The sequence below is a fragment of the Phyllobates terribilis genome, unplaced genomic scaffold (genome assembly GCF_046119375.1).
Source record: "Phyllobates terribilis strain yellow unplaced genomic scaffold, ASM4611937v1 Scaffold_11__3_contigs__length_659146591, whole genome shotgun sequence".
Classification (NCBI taxonomy): domain Eukaryota; kingdom Metazoa; phylum Chordata; class Amphibia; order Anura; family Dendrobatidae; genus Phyllobates; species Phyllobates terribilis.
Window position 1 is genome coordinate 434,514,746 of NW_027362771.1, and position 24,465 is coordinate 434,539,210.

The window sequence follows — 24,465 nt, forward strand, 5'->3', positions numbered from 1 at the left end:
GAGTTGAGGGCGGGGTCGTATGAAATATGCAAATGAGGCGTCTCCCAAGCAGCAGGTGGTGACGTAGAGGCGGAAGTTTTACTGCTGTTTCCAAGAGTCCGAGCTCGGGGAGAACTTGGAGGAAGAGCGTTCATCATGGGGGGATCACCCAGCCAGCTGTCCAAACAGCTCCTCAACGAGTACCAGGTGGGCGACACCGGACAGGCAGCGTACGGGGGGGATTCACCTGGTCTGCCCTGCCAGCAACTGCATAATGACACTTAAAGGGGCACTCCAGGAATAAATGAGTGTGGCTGCTGTGGGTCTCATATGTTATGAGGTACTTGTCCCCGCACACTGAATGTCCATATGTCTCCATAGTGACAGCCGGGACCCCATAACAATGCATATGGCCGCCCCTGCTCCACACTCTGTGCCTGTCACATTATGAGGTTACGTCCACTGATCCCTATCAGTATGTGACCTCTGCGGCCGGATTAGGGTGTAAGCAGGTGATGGGGAGGAAACAGTCTCCCAAAATGTGACTGCTCTTGTCACCAGGGGTAACAGCAGCCGGAGTTATTAGGAGGAGTCATGTAAGGAAAGGTTATTATAGTGTTAATGTGCCTGAAAGCAATTCCCTAATGTATGAATCCAGCTGCAGTCTCCAGACCTCTGTTTATGTGCCAGGTGATCTGGGCACACAGAGTTTTTGGATTTATTTAAAGAGGACCCGTCACTTTTTGCCTGGTGTCAATGCCGCTGTTCTCCTGAATCCAGTGCTGTTTTTCTTTAGCTCCTGTGCCCCTCCATTCCTGAGATATGGCCCCTCTTCTCTGTATGTAAATCTAGTTTAGTTAGCCAAGTAGGTTTGGTTCTAAACCCTTCTCTAGGTGTCGTCTTGAGGATCACATCCACTTGGCTAACCAGATTAGACTTATACAGGGAAGAGGGGGCCATATATCAGGAACGGGGAAGACTAGGAACAAAATAAAGACCATGCCAGATTGTGGAGAACAGACCACTTCTACCAGGTGAAACAACCGCACATTAAAGGCAATGACAGGTCCTCTTCAAAGGGATTTCTGAGACTTGTTACTCGCTAAAACTTGACTAAACAAAACGCTTTGTGAAGTGCTTCCCTTAGTAATTCTGTGTCATTTCCACCTTTCCCTGGTCCGGATAACAGTTGGTTACAGCGGAAAATATTATATTGGTGACTGGGATATAAAGAATTCTTATACGAGGAGGGATCTGTATATAGTTGGGCTTGGCAAGAAAAGGAACACATTACTACGAGTTATTCCACATAATCACCTTTCAGTTTTGTATATTGAATTAATTGATCAAAAAGTCAATCTAATCTTTTAGAAAAAAATATTGTTATCCTGTTCTGTAAACCGCGACTCCGCAGCATCAATTACCATTTCGTTTGTTGTAAATTTTCATTCATTAAATTTTTTTATTTTTTTTTTATTTTGAGTTTCGGAAAGAAATGTTGATCAATGGGACCACATTGGGAGAATATGGCCAATGATTGATAATTTCAAAGCAGATTTCATTGAAAGGGTTGTCCACTACTCGGACAACTCCTCAATCCTCATGTTTCCCCTTCTGTAAAATAATAACACTTTTACTCCCCTCCGGCGCCCTTCCAGTGGTGTTGGTGCTTGCTCTCCCAGGGATTACGTGACATTATGTCATGTGATCCCTGCGAACAATAAGTGCTGCCTTTACTCTCCTCTCCTTCTGACAAATCACATACATCTGGAGGAAGTCAGAGCTATGGCTGCTGTGTCACTTCCCCGGATGTATGTAATTTGTCGGAAGGAGAGGAGAGTGAAGCCAGCGCTGATTGTCATGCGATCCCTGCAGCCATAACAATGTCACAATCCCCGGGAGAGCCAGTGCCAACATCACTGGACCAGCATCGGAGATGAGTATAGGTGTTATCTTACAAGGGACAACATAGGGATTGAGAAGGGGTTGTCCGAGTAGTGGACAATCTCTTTAAGGTTTCGCAGGGCTATACGAGACTTGTGAGCAGTGCAGTATCCCGCACGGATGCCTTCAGAAAGTTTTTGCTGAAGTTCCTATCCTAGTCTATAATAAAATAACATTTTTTGCTAAAACTTACCACGTGCACTTGTCAAAGTTAACACTTGTTTCCATAACTACAAAATTTATTTTTGTCTGCTAGAAATATTCAAGGCCAACTGTCAATAGCTCTTCATACATAATATCCTATAGTCTTGTTGTATCTACACGTCGCTGTATTACACTGTACAGACTTGTTTTCTCACTGAAATCATTTCTTTTGTTCCCTTCTAGGAGCTGACGTATCTGACAAAACAAGAAATCCTGCTGTACGTGTATAATACAATGTCTGTGCTGTGTGTATTATCGCCATGTAGTGCGAGGAAAAATACATTAATGAGATGGTGATGGGAAACCTCATAGAAAGGATTGTGCAGGAATAACTCTATGAAGAGGCCTTCCTATCACAGAAAGTGATGACTTATTGCTATAATATGCCATGACTTTCTGATTGATATTTGCAGTCTGCTGAGACCCTCACCAGTCCTAATGATGGAGGCACTATGGTGGTGATAGTTTCCTTGTCCTCTGCCTGTGCTGGTAACTGTAATTAGGTTCATAGCGGGGGGCCGCAGTGCTAAACTTGCTTCACTTCTGGGGACTCGCGATTTAATGCCGTGTGACCAGGTTATATAATTCTAAGCCCTAGTTCACACTGGTGTTTTTCTTTTCACACCAGGACAAGAACACATTTTTGTGCCTCTCTGAAATGCTAACATCACCTATATATATGGGCTCAAAGCTCATACAGACCAGGGGTCAGACCAACATGACAGAGTGAGCAGCTACTGAAATAATATACAGTGGTGTGAAAAAGTGTTTGCCCCCTTCCTGATTTCTTATTCTTTTGCATGTTTGTCACACTTAAATGTTTCAGATCACAAAACAAATGTAAATATTATACAAAGATAACACAAGTAAACACAAAATGCAGTCTTAAATGAAGGTCTTTATTATTAAGGGAAAAAGAAATCCAAACCTACAGGGCCCTGTGTGAAAAAGTGATTGCCCCCTAAACCTAATAACTGGTTGGGCCACCCTTAGCAGCAACAACTGCAATCAAGTGTTTGCGATAACTGGCAATGAGTCTTTTACAATGCTCTGGAGGAATTTTGGCCCACTCATCTTTGCGAAATTGTTGTAATTCTGCCACCTTGGACCCGTTTTCGAGCATGAACCACCTTTTTAAGGTCATGCCACAGTATCTCAATCGGATTAAGGTCAGGACTTTGACTAGGCAACTCCAAAGTCTTAATTTTGTTTTTCTTAAGCCATTCAGAGGTGGACTTGCTGGTGTGTTTAGGATCATTGTCCTGCTGCATAACCCAAGTGTGCTTCAGCTTGAGGTCACAAACAGATGGCCAGAGATTCTCCTTCAGGATTTTTTGGTAGACTGCAGAATTCATGGTTTCATTTACCACAGCAAGTCTTCCAGATCCTGAAGCAGCAAAACAGCCCCAGACCATCAGCCTACCACCACCATATTTTACTGTTGGTAGGATGTTCCCTTTCTGAAATGCTGTTACTTCTGCGCCAGATGTAATGAGACATACACTTTCCAAAAAGTTCAACTTTCGTCTTGACAGCCAACAGAGTATTCTCCCTACATTTTCTCAGGCAGGTCCTTTTTAAGTGATTTCTTGATGGAGAACAGGTGTGGCAGTAATCAGGCCTGTGTGTGGCTAGGGAAATTGAACTCCACTTCCCAAAGATGTGAGATACCACAGTTAATTTATGTTTTAAGAGGGGGGGCACTTTTTAACACAGGGCCCTGGACCTTCATTTAAAAACTGCATTTTGTGTGTACTTGTGTTCCCTTTGTGTAATATTTAAATTTGTTTTGTGATCTGAAACAGAAAAGTGTGACAACCATGCAAAATAATAAGAAATCAGGAAGGGGGCAAACACTTTTTCACACCACTGTATCTCCTACAAAAAAGCCAGAATAGGAAGATCTTTATTCATCAAAAACATGCATAAAAATACAAGACAGGTTCCGATCATGCAACCGAAAATGGTGTGCGATAAATCCTGGTCAAATGTACAAGTAAAAGTAGGCTACCAATGATAGTATTACATCATGTCCTGCGCACATTTCATACAAGTAAATAAACTGCAAAGTGCTAAGGAATACTATATCAAAACATATTTAGTTCATATAGGCTATTAGCAACATTTATATAAAAAAATAATGTGCAAAATTTGATACAGAAGAGGAGAGATGACACGTTTCGCCTTTGCTTCTTCTGGGACTCGTTTTGCTTTTGTGCCTAGGCACAAAGTGCCAGCATATCGTAATACATTTGATCTATGTTTGTGTCAGGGGTCCTGACTGAATCCTGTAATTCGGTGGCTCAGGCGGAGTTATAGATGCACTAGATTAACTCAGTGTGAACAGGACCTAACCTGATGCATTTTTGTTAGCTGTCATAGAAATAATTTCCATATGGGTTCCCTATGACTTGATTGTCAGGCCATTATGCAGGGTTGACCACCGTACTCCTTCCATGATGCCTGTTTGGCTACATGACTTGTATATTGACAACCTATTCTTCAAATAGGTCATCAATATCAGATTGACCAGATGGTAGGAGTCCGACGCTCCTGCAATTGGATATTATACGGAGCCCGAACAGCATGGCATGACCACTATGCAGTGTATGGGGCCATGCTGCTCTAGGTCTGTACAGCGTGTACATCTAGCTGCAACGGGAGCTGCAAACATCTAAGTATGGGGATACCGGGTTTTGTACCTCCATCATTTTGATATTGATGATGTATCCAGAGGATAGGTCAACAGTATGTAAGTCCTTGACAACGGTCTAAAATATATTCAAACTGAATGTAATATAAAATGGAGTCTGTCAGCCCAAACCGACAGTATAAACTAAGCACATAAGTTTGTAAAGGATATGACCCTACAAAAATTGCACCTTTTCATTTTCTAATCATTGCCCCCATTCTGCAGAAACTAGAGTTTAACCAGATGTGCAAATTAGGTGCTTGGTGCACCCTTAGTGGTCAGGAGTCTTGGTGCACTTGCACCTTTCCCCTCACTGGATTTGCAAGCCTCCCTCACTGGCGATTGACATCTTGACGGTCAAGACTACTGTATGCAGAGAAAGCTCAGGCAAGCCAGTGCTGTCAATCTTCACTGAGGGAGGCGGGAACATGCAAATACAGTGGGTTGACCCATGCACTGAGCCTGTTGGCCACACCCTGGGTGCACTGAGCCTGTTGGCCACACCCTGGGTGCACTGAGCCTGTTGGCCACACCCTGGGTGCACTGAGCCTGTTGGCCACACCCTGGGTGCACTGAGCCTGTTGGCCACACCCTGGTTGCACCGAGGACCAGTAATTAGTTTATCTGATTAAGCTTGTTTCTGCAGAAGGGAGGCAGTGATTATAACACTAAAGATGTGATTTATTTATTTTATTTTTTTTAGATGGGCTTTATCACCCACAAGATGTTTAGTTTATAGATCAGTTTGGGCTGACAGATTTCCTATAAGTTTTTTTTCTAATGATCCTTTATTGGCGCCATTGTTTGCAAAGTCTACTTTCCGGCTCTGCACTTTGTTTTATGACTGTATCCGATTACTTATTTAGTTTCCTTGTTTTCTTATTCTGATCCTGGTTACACAGTTGTACTAATGTGCTGGGATTGTTCCTGGCTGTCACTAAGCAATGGAGCATTGAGTATGACCAACAGTACACATTAACTAGAACAAAGTGACCGTTAAATATAATCTTTGTTCTGTGAAAAGTTTTTAAAGATCTTCTGCCGTCTTTTTATAGCGGTTTCTTGCTGACAACCAATATAGCGGCCATTGAGAATCCCGTGGCGGTTTTCACCAACTTTTCTTGAGCGATGAACAAGAATCCGATAGTTTTACAGTGATTTAGCCACAGCATATATTTCTTCGTAACTGTACATTTTCTAGATAATGGAAGCCATATTGGTTATTAAACTAGTTGTCTGTCCAGAGACAATCCCTGTAAAAAGCAGCAGTTAGGACAATCTCTCTCCTGCTAAACAGTCTGATTTTGCGGAGTTAAGCCGCTGTGAGCACTTATCTTTACAGCTGATTTCTGTTTTCCCTTTAGTGAGTTTTTCTATTACATTGCAGCAGTTTTCTGTTTGGCCACTAGTGGGTGATCAATCCATGAATTTTGGCAATTCTGAAACTCCGGTCTTACACGCTGAGCAATGCGCTGCTGCCATTGTAAATATTACTCGACTTTTCAAAGTTTTCACAATGTAATTGAATTTCACCGTTTTGCTGCAGAAGAACAAAAAGATATTTCATGTATCTATCAACAGGATCTTTCACAGTAAATTGTGGAGTTTTATATTATTTATAAACGCTTGATAATTACATCCGTTGTTTCCATCTCATCCTAAAGTGCTCATAAAAGATTCAGTGAAATGATACAGAAAGAAAACAGAAGCAACATTGAATCTGCCAGAGTCCCCAAGGAGAAGTTTCTGACTTTGCCTGAATTAAAGGTAATTGTGTTTTCTGTGAAAGTAAATGCCTCCGAACATGAAACCCTCTCTGTCCCCGATAATGTAACTCCTCTCCCGAAAAATCGAATACATTGCGTTTAACAATTAGCTTGTTTAGTTTCCAGACTATGAACACACTGCCTGGATATAAGGGGGGCATGAATCAATAATAGATTTAGGTCTAAAGGCACAAATGGGCAACATAATTGACAAAGGGGCATTGTCACAAATATTAATATTTATCATATTCTCAAGTTGGATGATAAATGCACAATGTGATAAGGGTCAGCATTGGGACGTCTAATCATAAGTAAAATAGGGATTCCAAGTCCCTGTTTGCCTACCCTCTGCACCCAGGCACCCCATTCTAAGTCTATGGGACTGACAGAACGTATTACTACTTATTCGAGCCGAAAACCAATCCTATTTTCTACAGCCCAAATCCTTCGATGGAGCACTTGCAACAAAACGGACATCATAATAAACTCTTAGGCCTAGATGACCAAAAAAGGTGCCGTCTTTTAGGATTGAAGCTGCTCCTGTAAGTTTTGTCTCTTCATATGAAAAGTAAGAGAGTTCAGTAATTAAAGGGAACCTATCAGTACCGATATTGCTATTAACATGCAGATATAGGGTTAATCTGCTGGTTAATAGCATTATGAAGGTGCTCCGCTGCTGTACTGAAAGTGCGGCACCCAAGAGTAAATGAACTTTATTGTCCCGAGAGCCGCCGGATTTCAGTCAGAGGGGTGCCCAAAGTAATTACAATCATCATGCACAGTGCTGAGATCGGTGGCTGTACGCATGCCTAGGGCACTAACTGACAGCTGGCTCTACAGTGCATCGGTGTTGAGCCAGCTGTTAGTCAGTGCCAGGGCATACAGCCCGCCATCTCAGTGCTGGGAGCGGTGACTGTAATTGTTTCGGGCACATCTGTGTGACTGAAAGCTGGTGGCTCTCAAGAGAAATAAAATTAATTTTCTCCTGGATGCTGCACTTTCAGAACAGCAGCTGGGCACCTTCATAATGCTATTAACCTGCAGATTAACCCTATATCTACCGGTTAACAGCGTTATCGAGCCTGACAGGTTTCCTTTTAAAATGGAAAAATAATTTTTTTCCAAAGCCACATATGAAAGTGAATTTATGAACTTGACCATAATATCTAAAGACAGAACTGATACAAGATATGGGATGTCATTAATTCACATTGATGAGAGCTCTTACAAGGAAATATTTTTACTTGAAGGGTTATTCTCATTATATTAAAAGGGTAAAATTGCAAAGTGCTTGTAAAAACAAGCAATTTACTTGTTAATAAAAATCCTCTCCATTCTCCAGAATAGAGGGATTTTTATAAGTTAGTGTTCATTACCTAGGCTTTTGGCCACCTCGGGTGTCAGCGGTAGTTGGTCTCCAAAACAAGGCGGTCAGTACTACCAAGCACTTTTCCATAGAGCTTGTAATTACTGCTCTGAAGCTAGCACACTGTCCGCTCCTGATCCAGCCGGCTTCAGTGCCACTGCCCTCCTGCGATGTTGCGGAGTGAGGGTTGCATGTGCTTGCAGCATCGGAGAGGGCACAGTTCATGCTCTGTGCGCAACATTGCCGCTTGTTCCAGCTGTTAGGTGCACATCACCCTACAGCAAGCAGGAAGCCTCTGAAGAAAGATGAGACAACCCCTTCATCATCGTTGCTTCTGTACAGCTCTACAGACATGATGGTCTCCACAGTTTAGTTCTTTATTTTTCATGATTCCGTGTTGGCAAATTATGTAGTTTGGGTTTTCCATGGCTGGAAATGACAACATGCAACCCTATATTAATCTGATATACCTTTACCGTTTTGCGGGGGGGTTCTACGTATGCCTGGTTAACCCTGTCTTGCTCATACAAACGCCCTTTTCATTTTGTTAGTAAACTTTTTATTTTGTGGCGCAGGGAAAATTCATAGATGTAGATATGTGATCAATTCCATGGTTCAATAAATGACCTTTTGGAAATAAAATTTTTCCAGACCCTTTTCAGTTTCACCTTTAATTCCACACAGGCAAACCCCTTTAGGTATCGGATTTGTCGTGTCTTCTCCACGGCAGAACAAGCTGATGACAGTATGTCCTTTGAAGATTTCCTCGACATGCTGAGTGCGTTCAGTGACTCCGCGACACTCGAAGTGAAGTCTCATTACGCCTTCAGAATCTTTGGTGAGGACGCTTTTAATGAAATTTTTTTTTACAACTTTCTCCTAATAGGAAAAAAACATAGAGGATGTTTAGTAGAGGCCCATCAATTTAGCAAAGTGGTGGGTGTCATAAACTTGTTTCAATACTTCTGGATCCCTGACACCAGGCACGGCTACCGCTAGTACATCCTTGTGAGTGATGGCAATGAATTGCTTCTATCCTCTGTTCAAGGGGCTGTGAAAAAAGTAGGTGAAAGTAGTCTGTGTAGATGGCTATATTGCGACTATATGGATCTGACATATACATATGATACCAAAATAATAAAAAAGGAGAGCACAAACTAGCCTTGGAGGAATATATATTCAATTATTAACCAGATCGGGAGAGCCCCATATAATTATCCTTCTCTTTTAGGCTATAAAACTTAGCTTTTATTATCATTTACATTTAAAATGCATAGAGGGTAATAAAATATTGTCCCTAATCTGCCTAAATCATTTTGTTTGTATTGTCACTTGTAAATTATTCTGATGATATCGTAAGTTTCCACCATTTAAGGCAGAATAGGACAATTATTGTTTACAGCACCCATCCCCCCCAACATGTTTCACCGCATGAACGGCGCCATCAGGGGATGGGACACTGCCGGTGTGAAAATGGTCACACAAAAATTGTTCAATGACACTGCCAGTGTCCCATCCCCTGATGATGCTGCTCATGCGGTGAAACATGTTGTGGGGGATGTTTGCTGTTAACAATAATTATCCTATTTAGCCTTAAAGGGTTTTTCCTACGAACGAAAGTTCAGTTACATCAATAGATCTTGGAATAATAATAAGTTCCACAATTGGATGTGTTTAAATAAAATGTTCCTGTGCTGAGATAATCTTATAAATGTGCCCCTGCTGTGTACTGTGTAATGGCTGTGTCTGACCGTGTAAGGAACATGGTCTGATCATACCACATCTCCTGGGCAGGGGAGGACACAAAAGAGTATACAGACAGGACAGCAGGGGATCACAGCTGATTCTTTCTGTGAGGTAAAACATTTCCCTGCCAGTTTTTAAAAAATATTTTACTTCAAAGAAAGAATCAGCTGTGATCCCCTGCTGTAATGTCTGTATACTCTTTTGTGTCCTCCCCTGCCCAGGAAATGTGGTATGATCAGTCCATGTTTCTGTACAGTCAGACACAGCCATTACACAGCATACAGCAGGGACACATTTATAAGATTATCTCAGCACAGGAACATTTTTTTAAACACATCCAATTGTGAAACTTATTATTATTCCAAGATCTATTGGTTAAAAATTAACTTTTGTTTGTGGGAAAACCCCTTTAAATGGTGGAAACCTACGATGTCATCAGAATAATTTACAAGTGACAATACAAACAAAATGATTTAGGCAGATTAGGGACAATATTTGAATACCCTGTATGCATTTTAAATGTAAATAATAATAAAAGATAAGTTTTATAGCCTAATAGAGAGGGATAATTATGTAGGGTTCTCCCCATCTGGTTAATAAATGACATATACATATGGATGTTTCCAGTGAGTGGTGCATTACATAGGGAAGAGTGGTGGAGATACAGAATGTCTTGTAATTAAGGGAGAACCCTTACAACAACTTATCTCCTATTCACATTAAGTGACTGATTATCATTCTCTATGGAACTGACCAGAGATAACAAAGGTGGTGATTGTAGGACAGGCCCCTTAGGGTTCTTTCACATTGTGTCTAGTACACCCTCGGTGGTCCCGTCGAGGCATACGTCCGAACCCCCCCCCCCGCAAAACTGGATTTGGACGTATGCGCCGACAGGGGCCATAAACTGTAATGATTCCGGGAGAGTGATCTTGCGCTCTGGCATGCATCTTTTACGGGAGTGTGCGCCAACGTTTGCCCTGCCAGCACCATTAGTCTATGGCCCTGTTGCCATATATGTCTGAATCCCGTTTTGCGGGGGGTTCTACGTATGCCTGACTAGGCCACCGAGCGTGTGCCTTAACGCAATGTGAAAGCGTCCTTATGGTTACATGTTGTCTTCATGGACATATTGGAAGTGCACATTTCTTCCCTGTATTGCAGAGATTGCAGCAGGGTGTTGGTGCTTTATAACCGCTGCAATAAATGTGAAGTTAGTTGTCTGAAAAAAATGTAAGATTATTACATTCTCCATGAAGTGTTGCAGTGGTGCTATCCTGCCCTATCTAGTCCTTAGTAGTACAGTAGTTTTCTTTAAATCCTTTTGTTGACCCTGCCCCAGTCTACACAGCAAAGTGGTAAGCGAGCAGAAAATGGTCACACCAAAATTACTCAATGATATCGGCAGGGATTTATTTAATGTTTAAATCCAAAAGCCCCAAAAATCCAATTTTAAGCAATCCAAATTAAAACCTAACTTTTAATTGTTAAATTAAAAATATCAGTAATTAGTGCAGATCATATGTTAAGGTGCACATTAAAATTACACCAAGTTCATTATTGGTCCTGTTTTAAATGTTATCCAAGCGGTCAAATTGTCACGCTAGTGAAGTCATTCCATTGTAATATGCATATGGCTAGATCTACCTATTTGTAGTTACATATAATTGTACAGCTCCAATAGCCTAAACTTTTATAACGAGCATAAAGTTAAAAGACTGCTGTCCATTATCTAAAAATCTGGGATTGTATCCTATTTCGTAATGTCTAATGACCAGAGGAACAAGGCGCCATTAAAATGAAAAAAAGAGCCTCCCCAACATGTTTCAACCTCATAGGGTTCATCAGGGTAATGCTCATATTTGCCTCAACACCCTGATGATGCCTGTAAGGGTGAAACCTGTTGGTCATTAGACATTACAAAACAGGATACAATCCCTGATGGTTACATAATATCAGTCATTTTGCTTTACTTTAGTTATACAAGTTTAGGCTATTGGAGCTGTACACCTTTCCTAGCTACAAATAGGTAGATCTATCCAAGAAAAATTGGAGCCTTCTGAGAAAACAAATTTGTCTTTTAGCTGATAAACGATCCTTCATGTCTTCAAACAGATTTTGATGGAGACGGTGCCCTCAATGAATCCGATTTGGAGATGTTGGTGAATCATTTGACAGGGGAAGAGCAAGACTCAAAACTGAGTAAAAATGAGATGCGACAGCTTATTGCTAATGTGAGTAATTTATGGCTGAAAACGTATAACCTGTTTGTCTTAGTAAATACTTTTATTCCCCATGAAAATTTACAGCGTCTTTATTGCCTCTTTTATGCCTTCTGGAAATTTCTAAATTTGCAACTAGATGTTACCATTCCCCTTGTCAATGGGTCGTGTCCATACACTGCATGAGACTGTCCAATTAGTGGTAAGCGTCAAATTGTGCATGGATACATATGTTAACATAGGAGATGGTAATGCCCAGTTGTCACTTTATTCATTGCTAGGCGAAATAGCCAATCACTGGAACTAGATGCCCCAGAATATTTTTTTTTTTTTTAGGAAATTATACCGCGCCTTTAATTTACAAAATAGGCTTAAAACTGTTTTCCCACAAACAAAGTTCATTTTAATCAAGAGATCTTGGAATAATAATACATTCAATTGTGGAAATTATTTGAAAAAAAAAAGTTCCTGTGCTGAGAATCTTATAAATATTCCCCTGCTGTGTACTGTGTAATGGCTGTGTCTGACTGTACAGGAACATGGTCTGATCATACCACATCTCCTGGGCAGGGGAGGAAGCAAAAGAGTATACAGACATTACAGTATGGGATCACGGCTGATTCTTTTTGTGAGGTAAAACATTTCCCTGCCTGTTTTTAAACAATGTTTTACCCCTAAGAAAGAATCTGCATATAAAAAAATGCACTTCTGTTTTGTTGCATTTCCGCAGGGGATATGCCGTAAAAGACGCATGTAATCCGCACAAGACTTTATCTAAGACTTTAAGTAACGGGACTTTTCCAAATCAAAGCAGTTTTATTTAAAACCTGACGTATCAAAAGGAGACAAAACAGCCACAGAAATACACAATAAATACAGAAAAAAAGCAATAAACTGCAAGTAACCTAGTTTAACTAATTCTGCAAGATCAAAAACTATCCAAATCCACATCATGGGAACATAGTCTGAGATCATCTTGTAATAATGTTCTTCATCCTGTAGTAATGGTCACCCGTCCTGTAATGTCCATTGTCCTGTAATAATGGTCCCCATCTTGTAGTAATGTCCCATATTCTGTCTCTCTTTACACACACAAAACAAAAAAAAATTTCTTCTCACCTGATCTCGCTCCCTCAGCGAACAGCGTCCTCTTCATCCTCCATGGCCGGGGCGGCACATGGCAGTGACGTCATGCACGGCTGTGACTGAGATGGCGACATTAGTCTCCGGTCTCTGATTTGCCTCTGGCTGCCATTGGTATTGCGGTGCAGAGAGCCGGTCTCTGTGCTACAATACATTTCAATTGAATGTGCATCCCTCGGACGTACATTGAATTGAAAAAGGATGCTGACTTTGGCAGCCCCTGGACCGGTACGCAAATATCTCAGGGACCCGAGGGCCGCACAGTGGAACCTTGGGGGCCGCGTGTTTGAGATCCCTGGCTTAGAGCCTTCAGCCACAGTCTATTACATTAGGGGTTTTGGGAGAATAATGTTGCATCTACCCAAAAACTGACCTTCAGCCATTTACCATCAGTTTCCTTTTGAGCTGGTTAGTGGCTGGTAGAAGTGCTGTGTTTAACTAATTTTTGCTTCATGTGGAAAGGTCTCGGAGAATAAAAGTTCAGTAATGATATAATGGCTGTATAAAACATGAAGCAAACAAATAGGTAACCTGAGTCCTGGAGTGTAACACAACCAGCACAAGTGTCTGGAAATATAGTACCTGTAACAGGAAGGAAGGCATTGTTCCGAAATGCTGACCCATCTATACAGAGAATTAAAGGGGTTGTCCAGGACTATTTTTTTATTTATTTACTGTGGGTCTAAAAACTAACAGGCATGTTCATGCTAACCGAGGCGACTAACTGTTTGTTCTACCTGGCGCCGGCTCAGAGTGGTCACTGACCGACCACTCCTGCTGGCGATTCAGCTATTCCACTTCAACAGAGCAGCTTCTTTGTCTTCCGGGCTGCTCTGTTCACGGGATGTGACTGTTGACATCATGCTGATTGACAGCTCACTCCCTGCAGTTAGGCAGCAAGGAGCCGGCTATCAATCAGCATGATGTCGGTAGTCACTCCCCATCAACAGAGCAGCCCGGAAGAGAAGCCGCTGCTTTGTCGATGTGCCGTCAGCGGAAGCCACTGAATCGCCAGCAGGAATGGTCTGTGACTGCTATGTGGTGGCAGAGCTCAGCGATGGGCACAACGGGCAGGTAACTCCCTGCCTGTTAGTTTTTAGACCTGAAGTAAAAAAATTATATAGTCCTGGACAATCCCTTTTAAAGGATAGAACATAGATAATCTGTGTTCTTAACACATTAAATGGCCGGTGTATGCTATTATATATAATTTAATGCACATATGCATCAGTGTGCTGTATATAGCTGTATTACAGCCCTAATCCCTGCATGCGAAGACAAAGCGGCTGATCGTAGACTTAATACAAATGTGTAAATTGCTACACAGCCCAGAGGAATAAAGATTTTTTTTTTTTCTCTGATAATGAGACAATAATCTTTTCTATTCTTTTATTATAAGGTGACCTTAGATTTCCATCTTTCCATATATACAATTACCTAAGATAAGCAGAGAACAAGTCCAAAAAACATAAATGAGAGACAGACTGGTACACAGGGAGAGACTTACAATCTGCAAGGATATATATAATATTGTTCACCATAAAAGCAACAAAACATCAAGAGGTCATCACATGAAACAAGAAACTAACAGTTTTTTTAATTGGAAAAATTTAATACAAATTCATACAAATTGCTGTTAGAGACTTGATAGCGCCCCCTAATGCTTTCTGCTTTCCTTTCAGCACGCCGCCTACTGTGAGCAGTGCTGGCGGTGACACTTGCTCTGTAGCTTACTTAGATAACTTAGTATGGGGCTGCACAGTGACTTTGACCACGTCATAGGTCGTGGCAGTGAAAAATCATTCTGCCTGCTGCTACATTGCAGCATGGTGCTAGTGAATGGCGCCAAATTGCTACTTGCAAGGTGCCACAACTAGAAAGCTGCAAAAAAAAAATCCAACTATTTTTGACTTGCTGGTTGCGGAATCGTGCACTGCAGTCCTGGGCTCCTCTCCTACCAAGGACACCATGCACAAAGTCTGTGTGTTTCCTCCCACACTCGTACATATTAACCACATAGACTCTAGATTGAAAATCGCATTGCGAGTAGGAAGTGATGACTGTCTATAAAGCGCTGTGCTATATGTTGGCGCTATATAAGCAATAGAAATAATGTCAGCTGAAAAATTGTTAAATTTTGTATGGGCTAAAAAGGTAATATGATATTTAATTGCGAGACCACTCCATTAACCTCTTACTCCCCCGCCACATGTAAGTTTTCTGTACCAGAATTTTATTAATTTGTGTTAAGTTTAGTTGCACTGTGTGCCATCATATAGGTTGTGACAGTACCTACAACAGCATGATGTCCCATTTGACAATGACATGGGTTACTCTCCTGGTAGTCCTTCCCCCCTTGCTTGATCTTTGTATTTGGACAGCTATTTCTTCAGGGGCACGGTATCCCTACCCTTCCATATTCCATCTGAGTGGGTGGGCCTAGCAGGGGGGGAACCCATGTGATTCAGACGGTGTGCCATACCATTGCAGGAAGCACCTCTCGCATGATCCGGGGAAAGGGAGAGCCTCATAGCCAAAAACTAAGACAAACACCTATGAGTGAGTTGCTCCTCCATGCCCATACAAACATTTACACTTCTTTTTTGGTGAAACACCACACTCATTTTGTTGAGACATGATTATTATGTACAGTTTTTCTTTTCTCTCCTAGATCCTTGAAGAGTCTGATATCGATAAAGATGGCACAATTAACCACTCTGAATTCCAGCATGTCATCTCCAGATCTCCTGACTTCGTCAGGTGTGTATTTGATTCTAGTGATGTATCACTTAGTTTACTGGGTGCAGCAGTTGTGACACAATCAGAGCTGAGAAGGCTAACCCTGCCCACACCACAGCTCTCTGTGTACATTGTCTATGTACAGTGAGCTGCTTATTACAGGAGGGGGCGTGGTCGTGTGAGCTATAGTTCGGGCATTGATAAACTCCTGGGGATAAAACCTTCATTGTATGTAATCAGCACACAGCCTGATAAGTGACAGATTGCTGAAATCTATGTCTCAGCCCCTATCTCCTGCTGTCTTCACATTACAAAGCAAAAGCCTGCTGACAGATTCCCTTTAAAAAGAAAAGCTTGCTCCTCTGTTGTGATTAAGATATCTTCTTCCCAAAAGTTTTTTGAGAAATATGAATATGCATATATCATTCTTCTAGATGTGATATGACTACGTTAGACTATCTTTGTTCTTTGACGTTACTAATGTCAGTGAAAGGTTTATTTCCTTTACCAGTGTTAGGGACGAAACTTTTATTTAGTTGTACACAATTACTTCACCAAGATCCTATATTAAAGTGGAGTCATTGAAGTAGATGAAGGCAGATAAGGCCCCTTCATGCTCCACTCACTCCTCTGTACTCCTCTAATGTATTGTACAGGGCACAATTAGAGTTTGGGGGGGGGGGGTTTCGCACTATGGGCCCGATTCATTAAAGCTTTCACACCAGAAAAAGCTTTGAAAAGTTGCAAAATTTACCCGCCTAATTTTGGGACTTTTGGCGTTTTCAAGCCAGTTTCTCCCAGTTCCAACAAAATGGGTTGAGATACGGCGGGACAAAGGTTTGTCAGGATTGGAACGCCATGGCTCGTCTAATTCCTGACAAGCTGTGGTGTTCTTTATGCCAGAAATCTCACTCCAGCATATGACTGGAGTGAGATTTCTGGTTTAACGCACAAAGGAACACACCATTCGTCAGATGATCCAGATTAATGAGGAGGCATGCACCTACCTCTTCATGAATCAGGAGCGTCAACTCCAGTCTTGATAAATCTGGCCATATGACTTCAGGGTGAAGGAAGCTGTTGTTTTCCCACAGTACTAAGTAATAGGTTGAGGTATCTTTGATTTCTTCTCTGCGTGAAGTCACTCCTGAACACATGCAGTCCTATTCTATAGCACCTTGTTTTCTAACAGTCAAGCTCCTGCTCTGATCATCAGAGGAACTTCATATCCAGGCCATTTAGCCTCCCACATTGATCACATCACTGACACAATGAAGGACTGGGGAATATATATATATGATGATCAGAGCAGGAGCTTGGCTGTTAGAAAACAAGGTGCTATATATATATATACTATATACTTGTCTTATCCTGTCTGTCTGTCCAGGAAATCCCACGTCGCTCATTGGTCCGGCAGCGGCCAATCAGCACAGCGGGATTTCAGAAAAAAGATGGCGGCCGTTAGCGGCTCATCTGCGGGACGGAGCTCAGCGGCGATGCAGCCGGGAGGTGAGCGCCGCGAGGCGCTCATCTCCCGGCCGGTACCAGCAGAAGGACCCCGACCGCCGGACCCATCTGCGGGACGGAGATGCAGCCGGGAGATGAGCGGCACGAGGCGCTCATGTCCCGGCTGGTAGCAGCGGAAGGACCGCCGGCGTCGCTGACATCCATGCGGAAGGGAGGACCGGGGAGCGGCGCTGCGGGTCGGGATACTTCTGCTGCGAGCGCCCGCTCATGTCCCGGGTTCTCGCAGCGGAAGTAGCCGCACAGGCAGCGCCGCTCCCCGGTCCTCAGCAAGACGATTCGATGATTGGTCGCGGTCTTCGGACCCGACCAATCACTGATCTTAGCGCAAAAGTTAAATACCGCTGTGCTGATTGGTCGCGGGCAGCGTCCGCGACCAATCACCGATTTGGGCGCCAAATTTAAATATCTGCCGCGACCAATCAGCACAGTAGTGGTTAACTTTAGCCGCAAGATCAGTGATTGGTCGCGGGCCAAGACCGCGACCAATCACCGATTTGTGCGGCACATTTAAATAGCGGCTGCGACCAATTGGATGTCAGCGCCGCTCCCCGGTCCTCCCTTCACACCCTTGCCGCTGCGAGAACCCGGGACATGGGCGGGTGCTCGCAGCAGAAGTATCCCGACCCGCAGCACCGCTCCCCGGTCCTCCCTTCACACCCTAGCCGCAGATGTCCCCACAGTATCCGCATGGTGTTACAAAGATCCGGACATTTGTGTTAAAAATCGTTGATTGGTCGCTGGCGGTGCCCGCGACCAATCACCGATTTGGGTGTCAAATTTGCTATTTAAATGTGGCGCCAAAATCGGTGATTGGTCGCGCCCAGCGTTTGCGACCAATCAGCACAGCGGTGTTTAAATGTGGAGCCAAGATCGGTGATTGGTCGCGGCCGATATTTAAATTTGGCGCCCAAATCGGTGATTGGTCGCGGGCAGCGCCAGCGACCAATCAGCGATTTTTAACACAAATGTCCGGACCTTTGTAACACCATGCGGATACTGTGGGGACATCAGCGGCTAGGGTGTGAAGGGAGGACCGGGGAGCGGCGCTGCGGGTCGGGATACTTCTGCTGCGAGCAGTCGGTCATCTCCAGGCTTCTCGCAGTGGAAGTAGCCGCACAGGCAGCGGCGCTCCCCAGTCCTCACTAATACGATTCCGCTCCCCGCTCCTCACCAATACGATTCGCTGATTGGTCGCGTGCGGAGAGCGCGACCAATCAGTGATCTTGGCGCTAAAGTTAAACACCGCTCTGCTGATTGGTCGCGGCCGCTGCCTGCGACCAATCACCGATTTGGGCGCCACATTTAAATAGCGGCCGCGACCAATCAGCGAGCTTGGCGCCACATTTAAACACTGCTGTGCTAATTGGTCGCGGACGCCAGCCGCGACCAATCAGCGAGCTTGGCGCCAAATTTAAACAACGCTCTGCTGTTTGATCGCGGTCGCTAGCCGAGATCAATCAGCGATTTTGGCGCCAGATTTAAACACCGCTCTGCTGATTGGTCGCGGTCGCCGACCGCGACCAATCAGCAGAGCGGGGTTTAAATTTGGCCCCAAAGTCGCTGATTAGTCGCGTCTGACAGCCGCAACCAATCACCAGAGCGTTGTTTAAATTTTGCGCCAAAATCGCTGATTGGTCGTGGCCGGCGGCCTCGACCAATCAGCGATTTTGGTGCCAAATTTAAACCCCGCTCTGTATCGCTCTGCTGATTGGTCGCGGCCGCCGACCGCGACCAATCACCGATATTGCCGCCAAATTTAAACACCGCTTTGCTGATTGGTCGCTGATTGGTCGCAGTTGCCTATCAGCGATTTGGGCGCCAAATTTAAACACCGCTCTGCTAATTGCGCCCCTTCGGCCGCATACCTATTCTAGAATACCCGATGCGTTTGAATCGGGCCACCATCTAGTATATATATGTGTGTATGTATATATATATACATATATATGTGTGTGTGTGTTTGTGTATATATATATATATATACAATGCACAATTAGTACAGACCAAAAGTTTGGACACACCTTCTCATTTAAACATTTTTCTGTATTTTCATGACTATGAAAATTGTACATTCACACTGAAGGCATCAAAACTATGAATTAACACATGTAGAATTATATACTTAGCAAAAAAGTGTGAAACAACTGAAAATATGTCTTATATTCTAGGTTCTTCAAAGTACCCACCTTTTGCTTTGATGACTGCTTTACACACTCTTGGCATTCTCTTGATGAGCTTCAAGAGGTAGTCACTGTAAATGGTTTTCACTTCACAGGTGTGACCTGTCAGGTTTAATAAGTGGGATTTCTTGCCTTATAAATGGGGTTGGGACCATCAGTTGTGTTGTGCAGAAGTCTGGTGGATACACAGCTTATAGTCCTACTGAATAGACTGTTAGCTGCTTTTTTCTTGCCATAATACAATTCTAAGTAAAAAAAAAACGAGTGGCCATCATTACTATAAGAAATGAAGGTCAGTCAGTGCGAAAAATTGGGAAAACTTTGAAAGTGTCCCCAAGTGCAGTTGCAAAAACCATCAAGCGCTACAAAGAAACTGGCTCACATGAGGACCGCCCCAGGAAAGGAAGACCAAGAGTCACCTCTGCTTCTGAGGATAAGTTTATCCGAGTCACCAGCCTCAGAAATCACAGGTTAACAGCAGTTCAGATTAGAGACCAGGTCAATGCCACACAGAGTTCTAGCAGCAGACACATCTCTACAACAACTGTTAAGAGGAGACTTTGTGCAGCAGACCTTCATGGTAAAATAGCTGTTAGGAAACCACTGCCAAGGACAGGCAACAAGCAGAAGAGACTTGTTTGGGCTAAAGAACACAAGGAATGGACATTAGACCTGTGGAAATCTGTGCTTTGGTCTGTTGAGTCCAAATTTGAGATATTTGGTTCTAACCCCTGTGTCTTTGTGCGATGCAGAAAAGGTGAACGGATGGACTCTACATACCTGGTTCCCACCGTGAAGCATGGAGGAGGAGGTGTGATGGTGTGGGGGTGCTTTGCTGGTGACACTGTTGTGGATTTATTCAAAATTGAAGGCATACTGAACCAGCATGGCTACCACAGCATCTTGCAGCGGCATGCTATTCCATCCTTTTTGCGTTTAGTTGGACCATCATTTATTTTTCAACAGGACAATGACCCCAAACACACCTCCAGGCTGTGTAAGGGCTATTTGACCAAGAAGGAGAGTGATGGGGTGCTACGCCAGATGACCTGGCCTCCACAGTCACCAGACCTGAACCCAATCGAGATGGTTTGGGGTGAGCTGGACCGCAGAGTGAAGGCAAAAGGGCCAACAAGTGCTAAGCATCTCTGGGAACTCCTTCAAGATTGTTGGAATACCATTTCCGGTGACTACCTCTTGAAGCTCATCAAGAGAATGCCAAGAGTGTGCAAAGCAGTCATCAAAGCAATAGGTGTCTACTTTGAAGAACCTAGAATATGACATATTTTCAGTTGTTTCACACTTTTTTGTTAACTATATAATACCACACGTGTTAATTCATAGTTTTGATGCCTTCAGTGTGAATGTACAATTTTCATAGTCATGAAAAGGCAGAAATTTCTTTAAATGAGGTGTGTCCAAACTTTTGGTCTGTACTGTGTATATATATATATATATATATGTGTGTATGTATATATATATGTATATATATATATATATATATATATATATATATAAATAATGAAATGTTTAAAAAGTATGAAAAAATCTTCAAAAACATGATTATTTGGTATAAAAAAGTTTCTTGTGTCAATGTTGCCTAAAATCACAAAAAATAAATAAATCTAGGCACACAAATGTGACTACCACAATGCAAATTCGCCCACTGAAACCTTTACATAATAGGGGACTCAGACCATATAAAAAACATATTAGCAATATATTTTAGTCTTGTAGTTGCAGATAAATTTACTTTTAATCCATATACAAATGAGAGCACTTCATCACACCCAGTGCACTGTTACGACCTCCAATTTGCCTCTCCAGCACTGTTCCTGATCTTGATTGACAGCACTGACTTTCTCACAATTAAGGCTCCCTAAACTTGAATCCCTGTTCCTGCATGTGTGGCTGACACTGGAGGAGCGGAGCGGCGCTCAGTGTCTGGACTGGGGTGCAGGCACGCTTTGATCTCCGGCTCCTGTGTGAAGCCCTTCGCTACACTTCCAGGTGTGGAGAGCAGCAGCAAAAGACTAGCAGGAGCCGGAGGTCCGAGCGTGCCTGCACCCACACTGAGTGCCCACCCGTCCAGACACTGGGCGCCGCTCCGCTCCTCCATTGTCAGTCACATATGCTGGAAACGGGGATTAAGAAGTGCCTTTTATGAGAATCAAAAGATAGAACAGTGCTAGATAAATAAAAGCCCCTCTCCTAGAAGTAGGGGCAATTCTTACTAATGTCTCTCGTGAAGTGTATCTTGGGTATTTGGGGTTAAACATGGACTATATAAAAAGATTTAAAAAAAAAAAATTCTATGTCTGTTTCTCCTAGATAGAAAATGCCTCATACATTCATATCAATCAAATATATAACAGCTATGACCGCTGAAATGTGAAAAGGAAAAAACTAATAATAACCAAAAAGTAATAATAGTGAAATAGAGGTGGGAGGTGCAGGTCTGGTAAAAAGATTGCGGTCCATGCCCCATGATATGCTTCACAGGAGACATAACTACGGATGGGCCCTACTTTTTATCAGCCCTTTGACTTCTACATCAGGGGTGCGCATTGGTCTCACAAGGTCATTGTGCACATTCCTTCATCTAAATGGAGTCGGTCTGAAGTGTCAGGAATCCAGACGCAGTTAATATGTAAGAGGTAGTTAAACATCAATCAATATTACCAGAAACAAGGAAATGTGTATCTTTACCAAAAACAAGGAAGTATTTTTTTTCTACCGTTTTGCTCTGTCTAAGTGCCATATAATAGGCTTATTCTTTCTATCTAGCAATCTTTTTATACAGGATATTGTGTAGGGTTAGATATATGGGACACATACAGACTAGACTGACCAAACGTGAGTCCCGAGGCCTCTCACATCAGTTATGACTTCCATCACGCTGTCAGGCTCTGTCCTTTCACAACCATAGCTGGACCAGTCACACATCCACTGCTGAAGGCTTTTCAGAGCGAGCAAATATAACATGTCGTCTTCAAATAATTGTACATATTTTTAATACCATTACATCTGGAAAGACAAGTATCTTGTATTTTCTTTTCAGTTCCTTCAAAATCATATTATGAACGTTGCTGCACTCTGCCCTCAAAGAGAGCGACCATTTTACTCCTGGAATGAACCTGTCAACTGTGATTACTCCTGAAGAAGCAGTCCGTGTCTGAGAATAGTGCGGAAATCCCTCCGGTAACGGCTACCTACCTGACTGATGATGATATCCCTAACTACTGCTGGTCGTATACACTTCCTTGCCAGTGGCTATTACAGAGGATCTATAGAGACTGGAGCATTCAGTGATGCACTCAACAGAAAGCCATAACATCCTTGTAATGTTGCCCTTCATCTGACGACAGAATCCTTAGTTTCCTCGTTCTTCCCTGAGCATTTCTATTTTTTTAAAATTGATATATTTTATATATTCTAAGGTTTGTGTAGTGTCTGTCGTCTTTCTCTTAGTGATTCTTTTTTCTTGCTTATTCTGGAACATTGTAAATGTTTGTTTTATAATGATTGAAGAACTGAATTATTAATTGACTTATTTTTATGTGCTACACTGTACAACTTACTGTTCAGAATCTAACTCTTAGTTAAAAAGGGAACTTTCTAGATAATATTTAGAGAAGATGAGATTTATTTTAAAGTTTTTATATGAAATAAAGTAATCTCCGTTTTACCAAGTGACTTCTTTATTCAGAAGTTTAAAATTCAGTTGTTGCCTAGGGGAATTTGACAGCACCGCGGGGGAGCTGCAAAAACCCTTGGCCATAAAGTACATGAAATATGTTGTAAAATATACGAAATGAATCTGTATGTGAGGACTTGTTTCATCAACTTTAAAAAAAAAAAAAAAAAACAGGGAAAGGGATAAAATACAGTCTGGGTTCTCAAAACAAAGGGAAAAAAAAAGCAATCTTCATTTTTCAAATGAAAGTGCAGATGTCCCATTCGCAGGAGCTTACAGTACAAAAGGACCTGCATTCGGACAACTTGATCCTTATTCGTCATACTTGATTATTAGTCCTCATTAGACTTTCGGCCGAAACCTGCCAATCTCTCTGGTTTCGGCCAACTTTAGTCTGTGTATGGGTGCCTTAGCTACTATCTAAACGGCATGGGTACTTTTAGGGTATGCGTATATAATGTCTTTTAGACGTCTGCGAAATCTGCAAGTTCTTCAGGCAGAAGACACCCAGTCGTTTTTTTGGCTTCTATTAAGTCGCCTTTTCTGACATATTTGGCAACTGTTTTTAATTATATTAAATATTAGTGAGGGGCTTTCAGCATAAGCCACCTGAAAAATGGTCGGGTCACTTCTTTTAGCTACTTGGTGTCTTTGAAAACCTGAGCGGGTTAAAAAAAGCTCAAAAGACCTGAACATATATACAGCAGGTAATTTTTATACTGTAGGCCCTGGATTCATTCTTTTTAGCATTTATTTAACACTTTCAAGGTGGGTTATGGAGCAGATCTGCCTAAAATAGATGTTGTGTACACATACCCTTAGTAATGGGTGTGACTACTTAAAGTGCCCAGCATGAATGCCAAATACAGCCCTGTCTATGGATTGAAACAGTCATTAACTGAAAGAGCAACAGCTGTGTAGGAGGCTTAACTGGGTGAGGAACAAACAAACTGCTACAAATGTGAGGTTGTGGGAGATAGTTTCTTATACCATGGCAAGACTCAACACCACAACAAAATAGTTATACTACATCAGCAAGTTCTCTCTTAGGAAAAGATTTCCAAACAGACTTGTGATTCAAGATGTGATGTTCAAGCTCTTTTGAATAAGCCGTAAGAAATGGGCACTGTTTAAGACCGTAGATGCAGTGGTCTTGCAAGGAAATTTAGTGCAGCAGATGAAAGACACATCATGCTTAATTACCTTTGAAATTGGAAGAATGTCCAGTAGTGCCATCAGTTCAGAACTGCAAGCAACCAG

The 24,465-nt window shown here is 42.5% G+C and overlaps 1 protein-coding gene across 1 annotated transcript; it reads left to right on the plus strand.

The window, feature by feature from the left end:
* The first annotated feature begins 15 nt into the window (after positions 1-15).
* Positions 16-23,196, plus strand: CIB1 (calcium and integrin binding 1). The gene is made up of 7 exons (XM_073653212.1): positions 16-186; positions 2,311-2,345; positions 6,484-6,586; positions 8,636-8,789; positions 11,813-11,931; positions 15,734-15,822; positions 22,570-23,196. Exons 1-7 carry the CDS (start codon positions 136-138, stop codon positions 22,589-22,591), a joined length of 573 nt encoding a protein of 190 aa, XP_073509313.1. The 5' UTR covers positions 16-135; the 3' UTR covers positions 22,592-23,196.
* Positions 23,197-24,465: the final 1,269 nt, after the last annotated feature.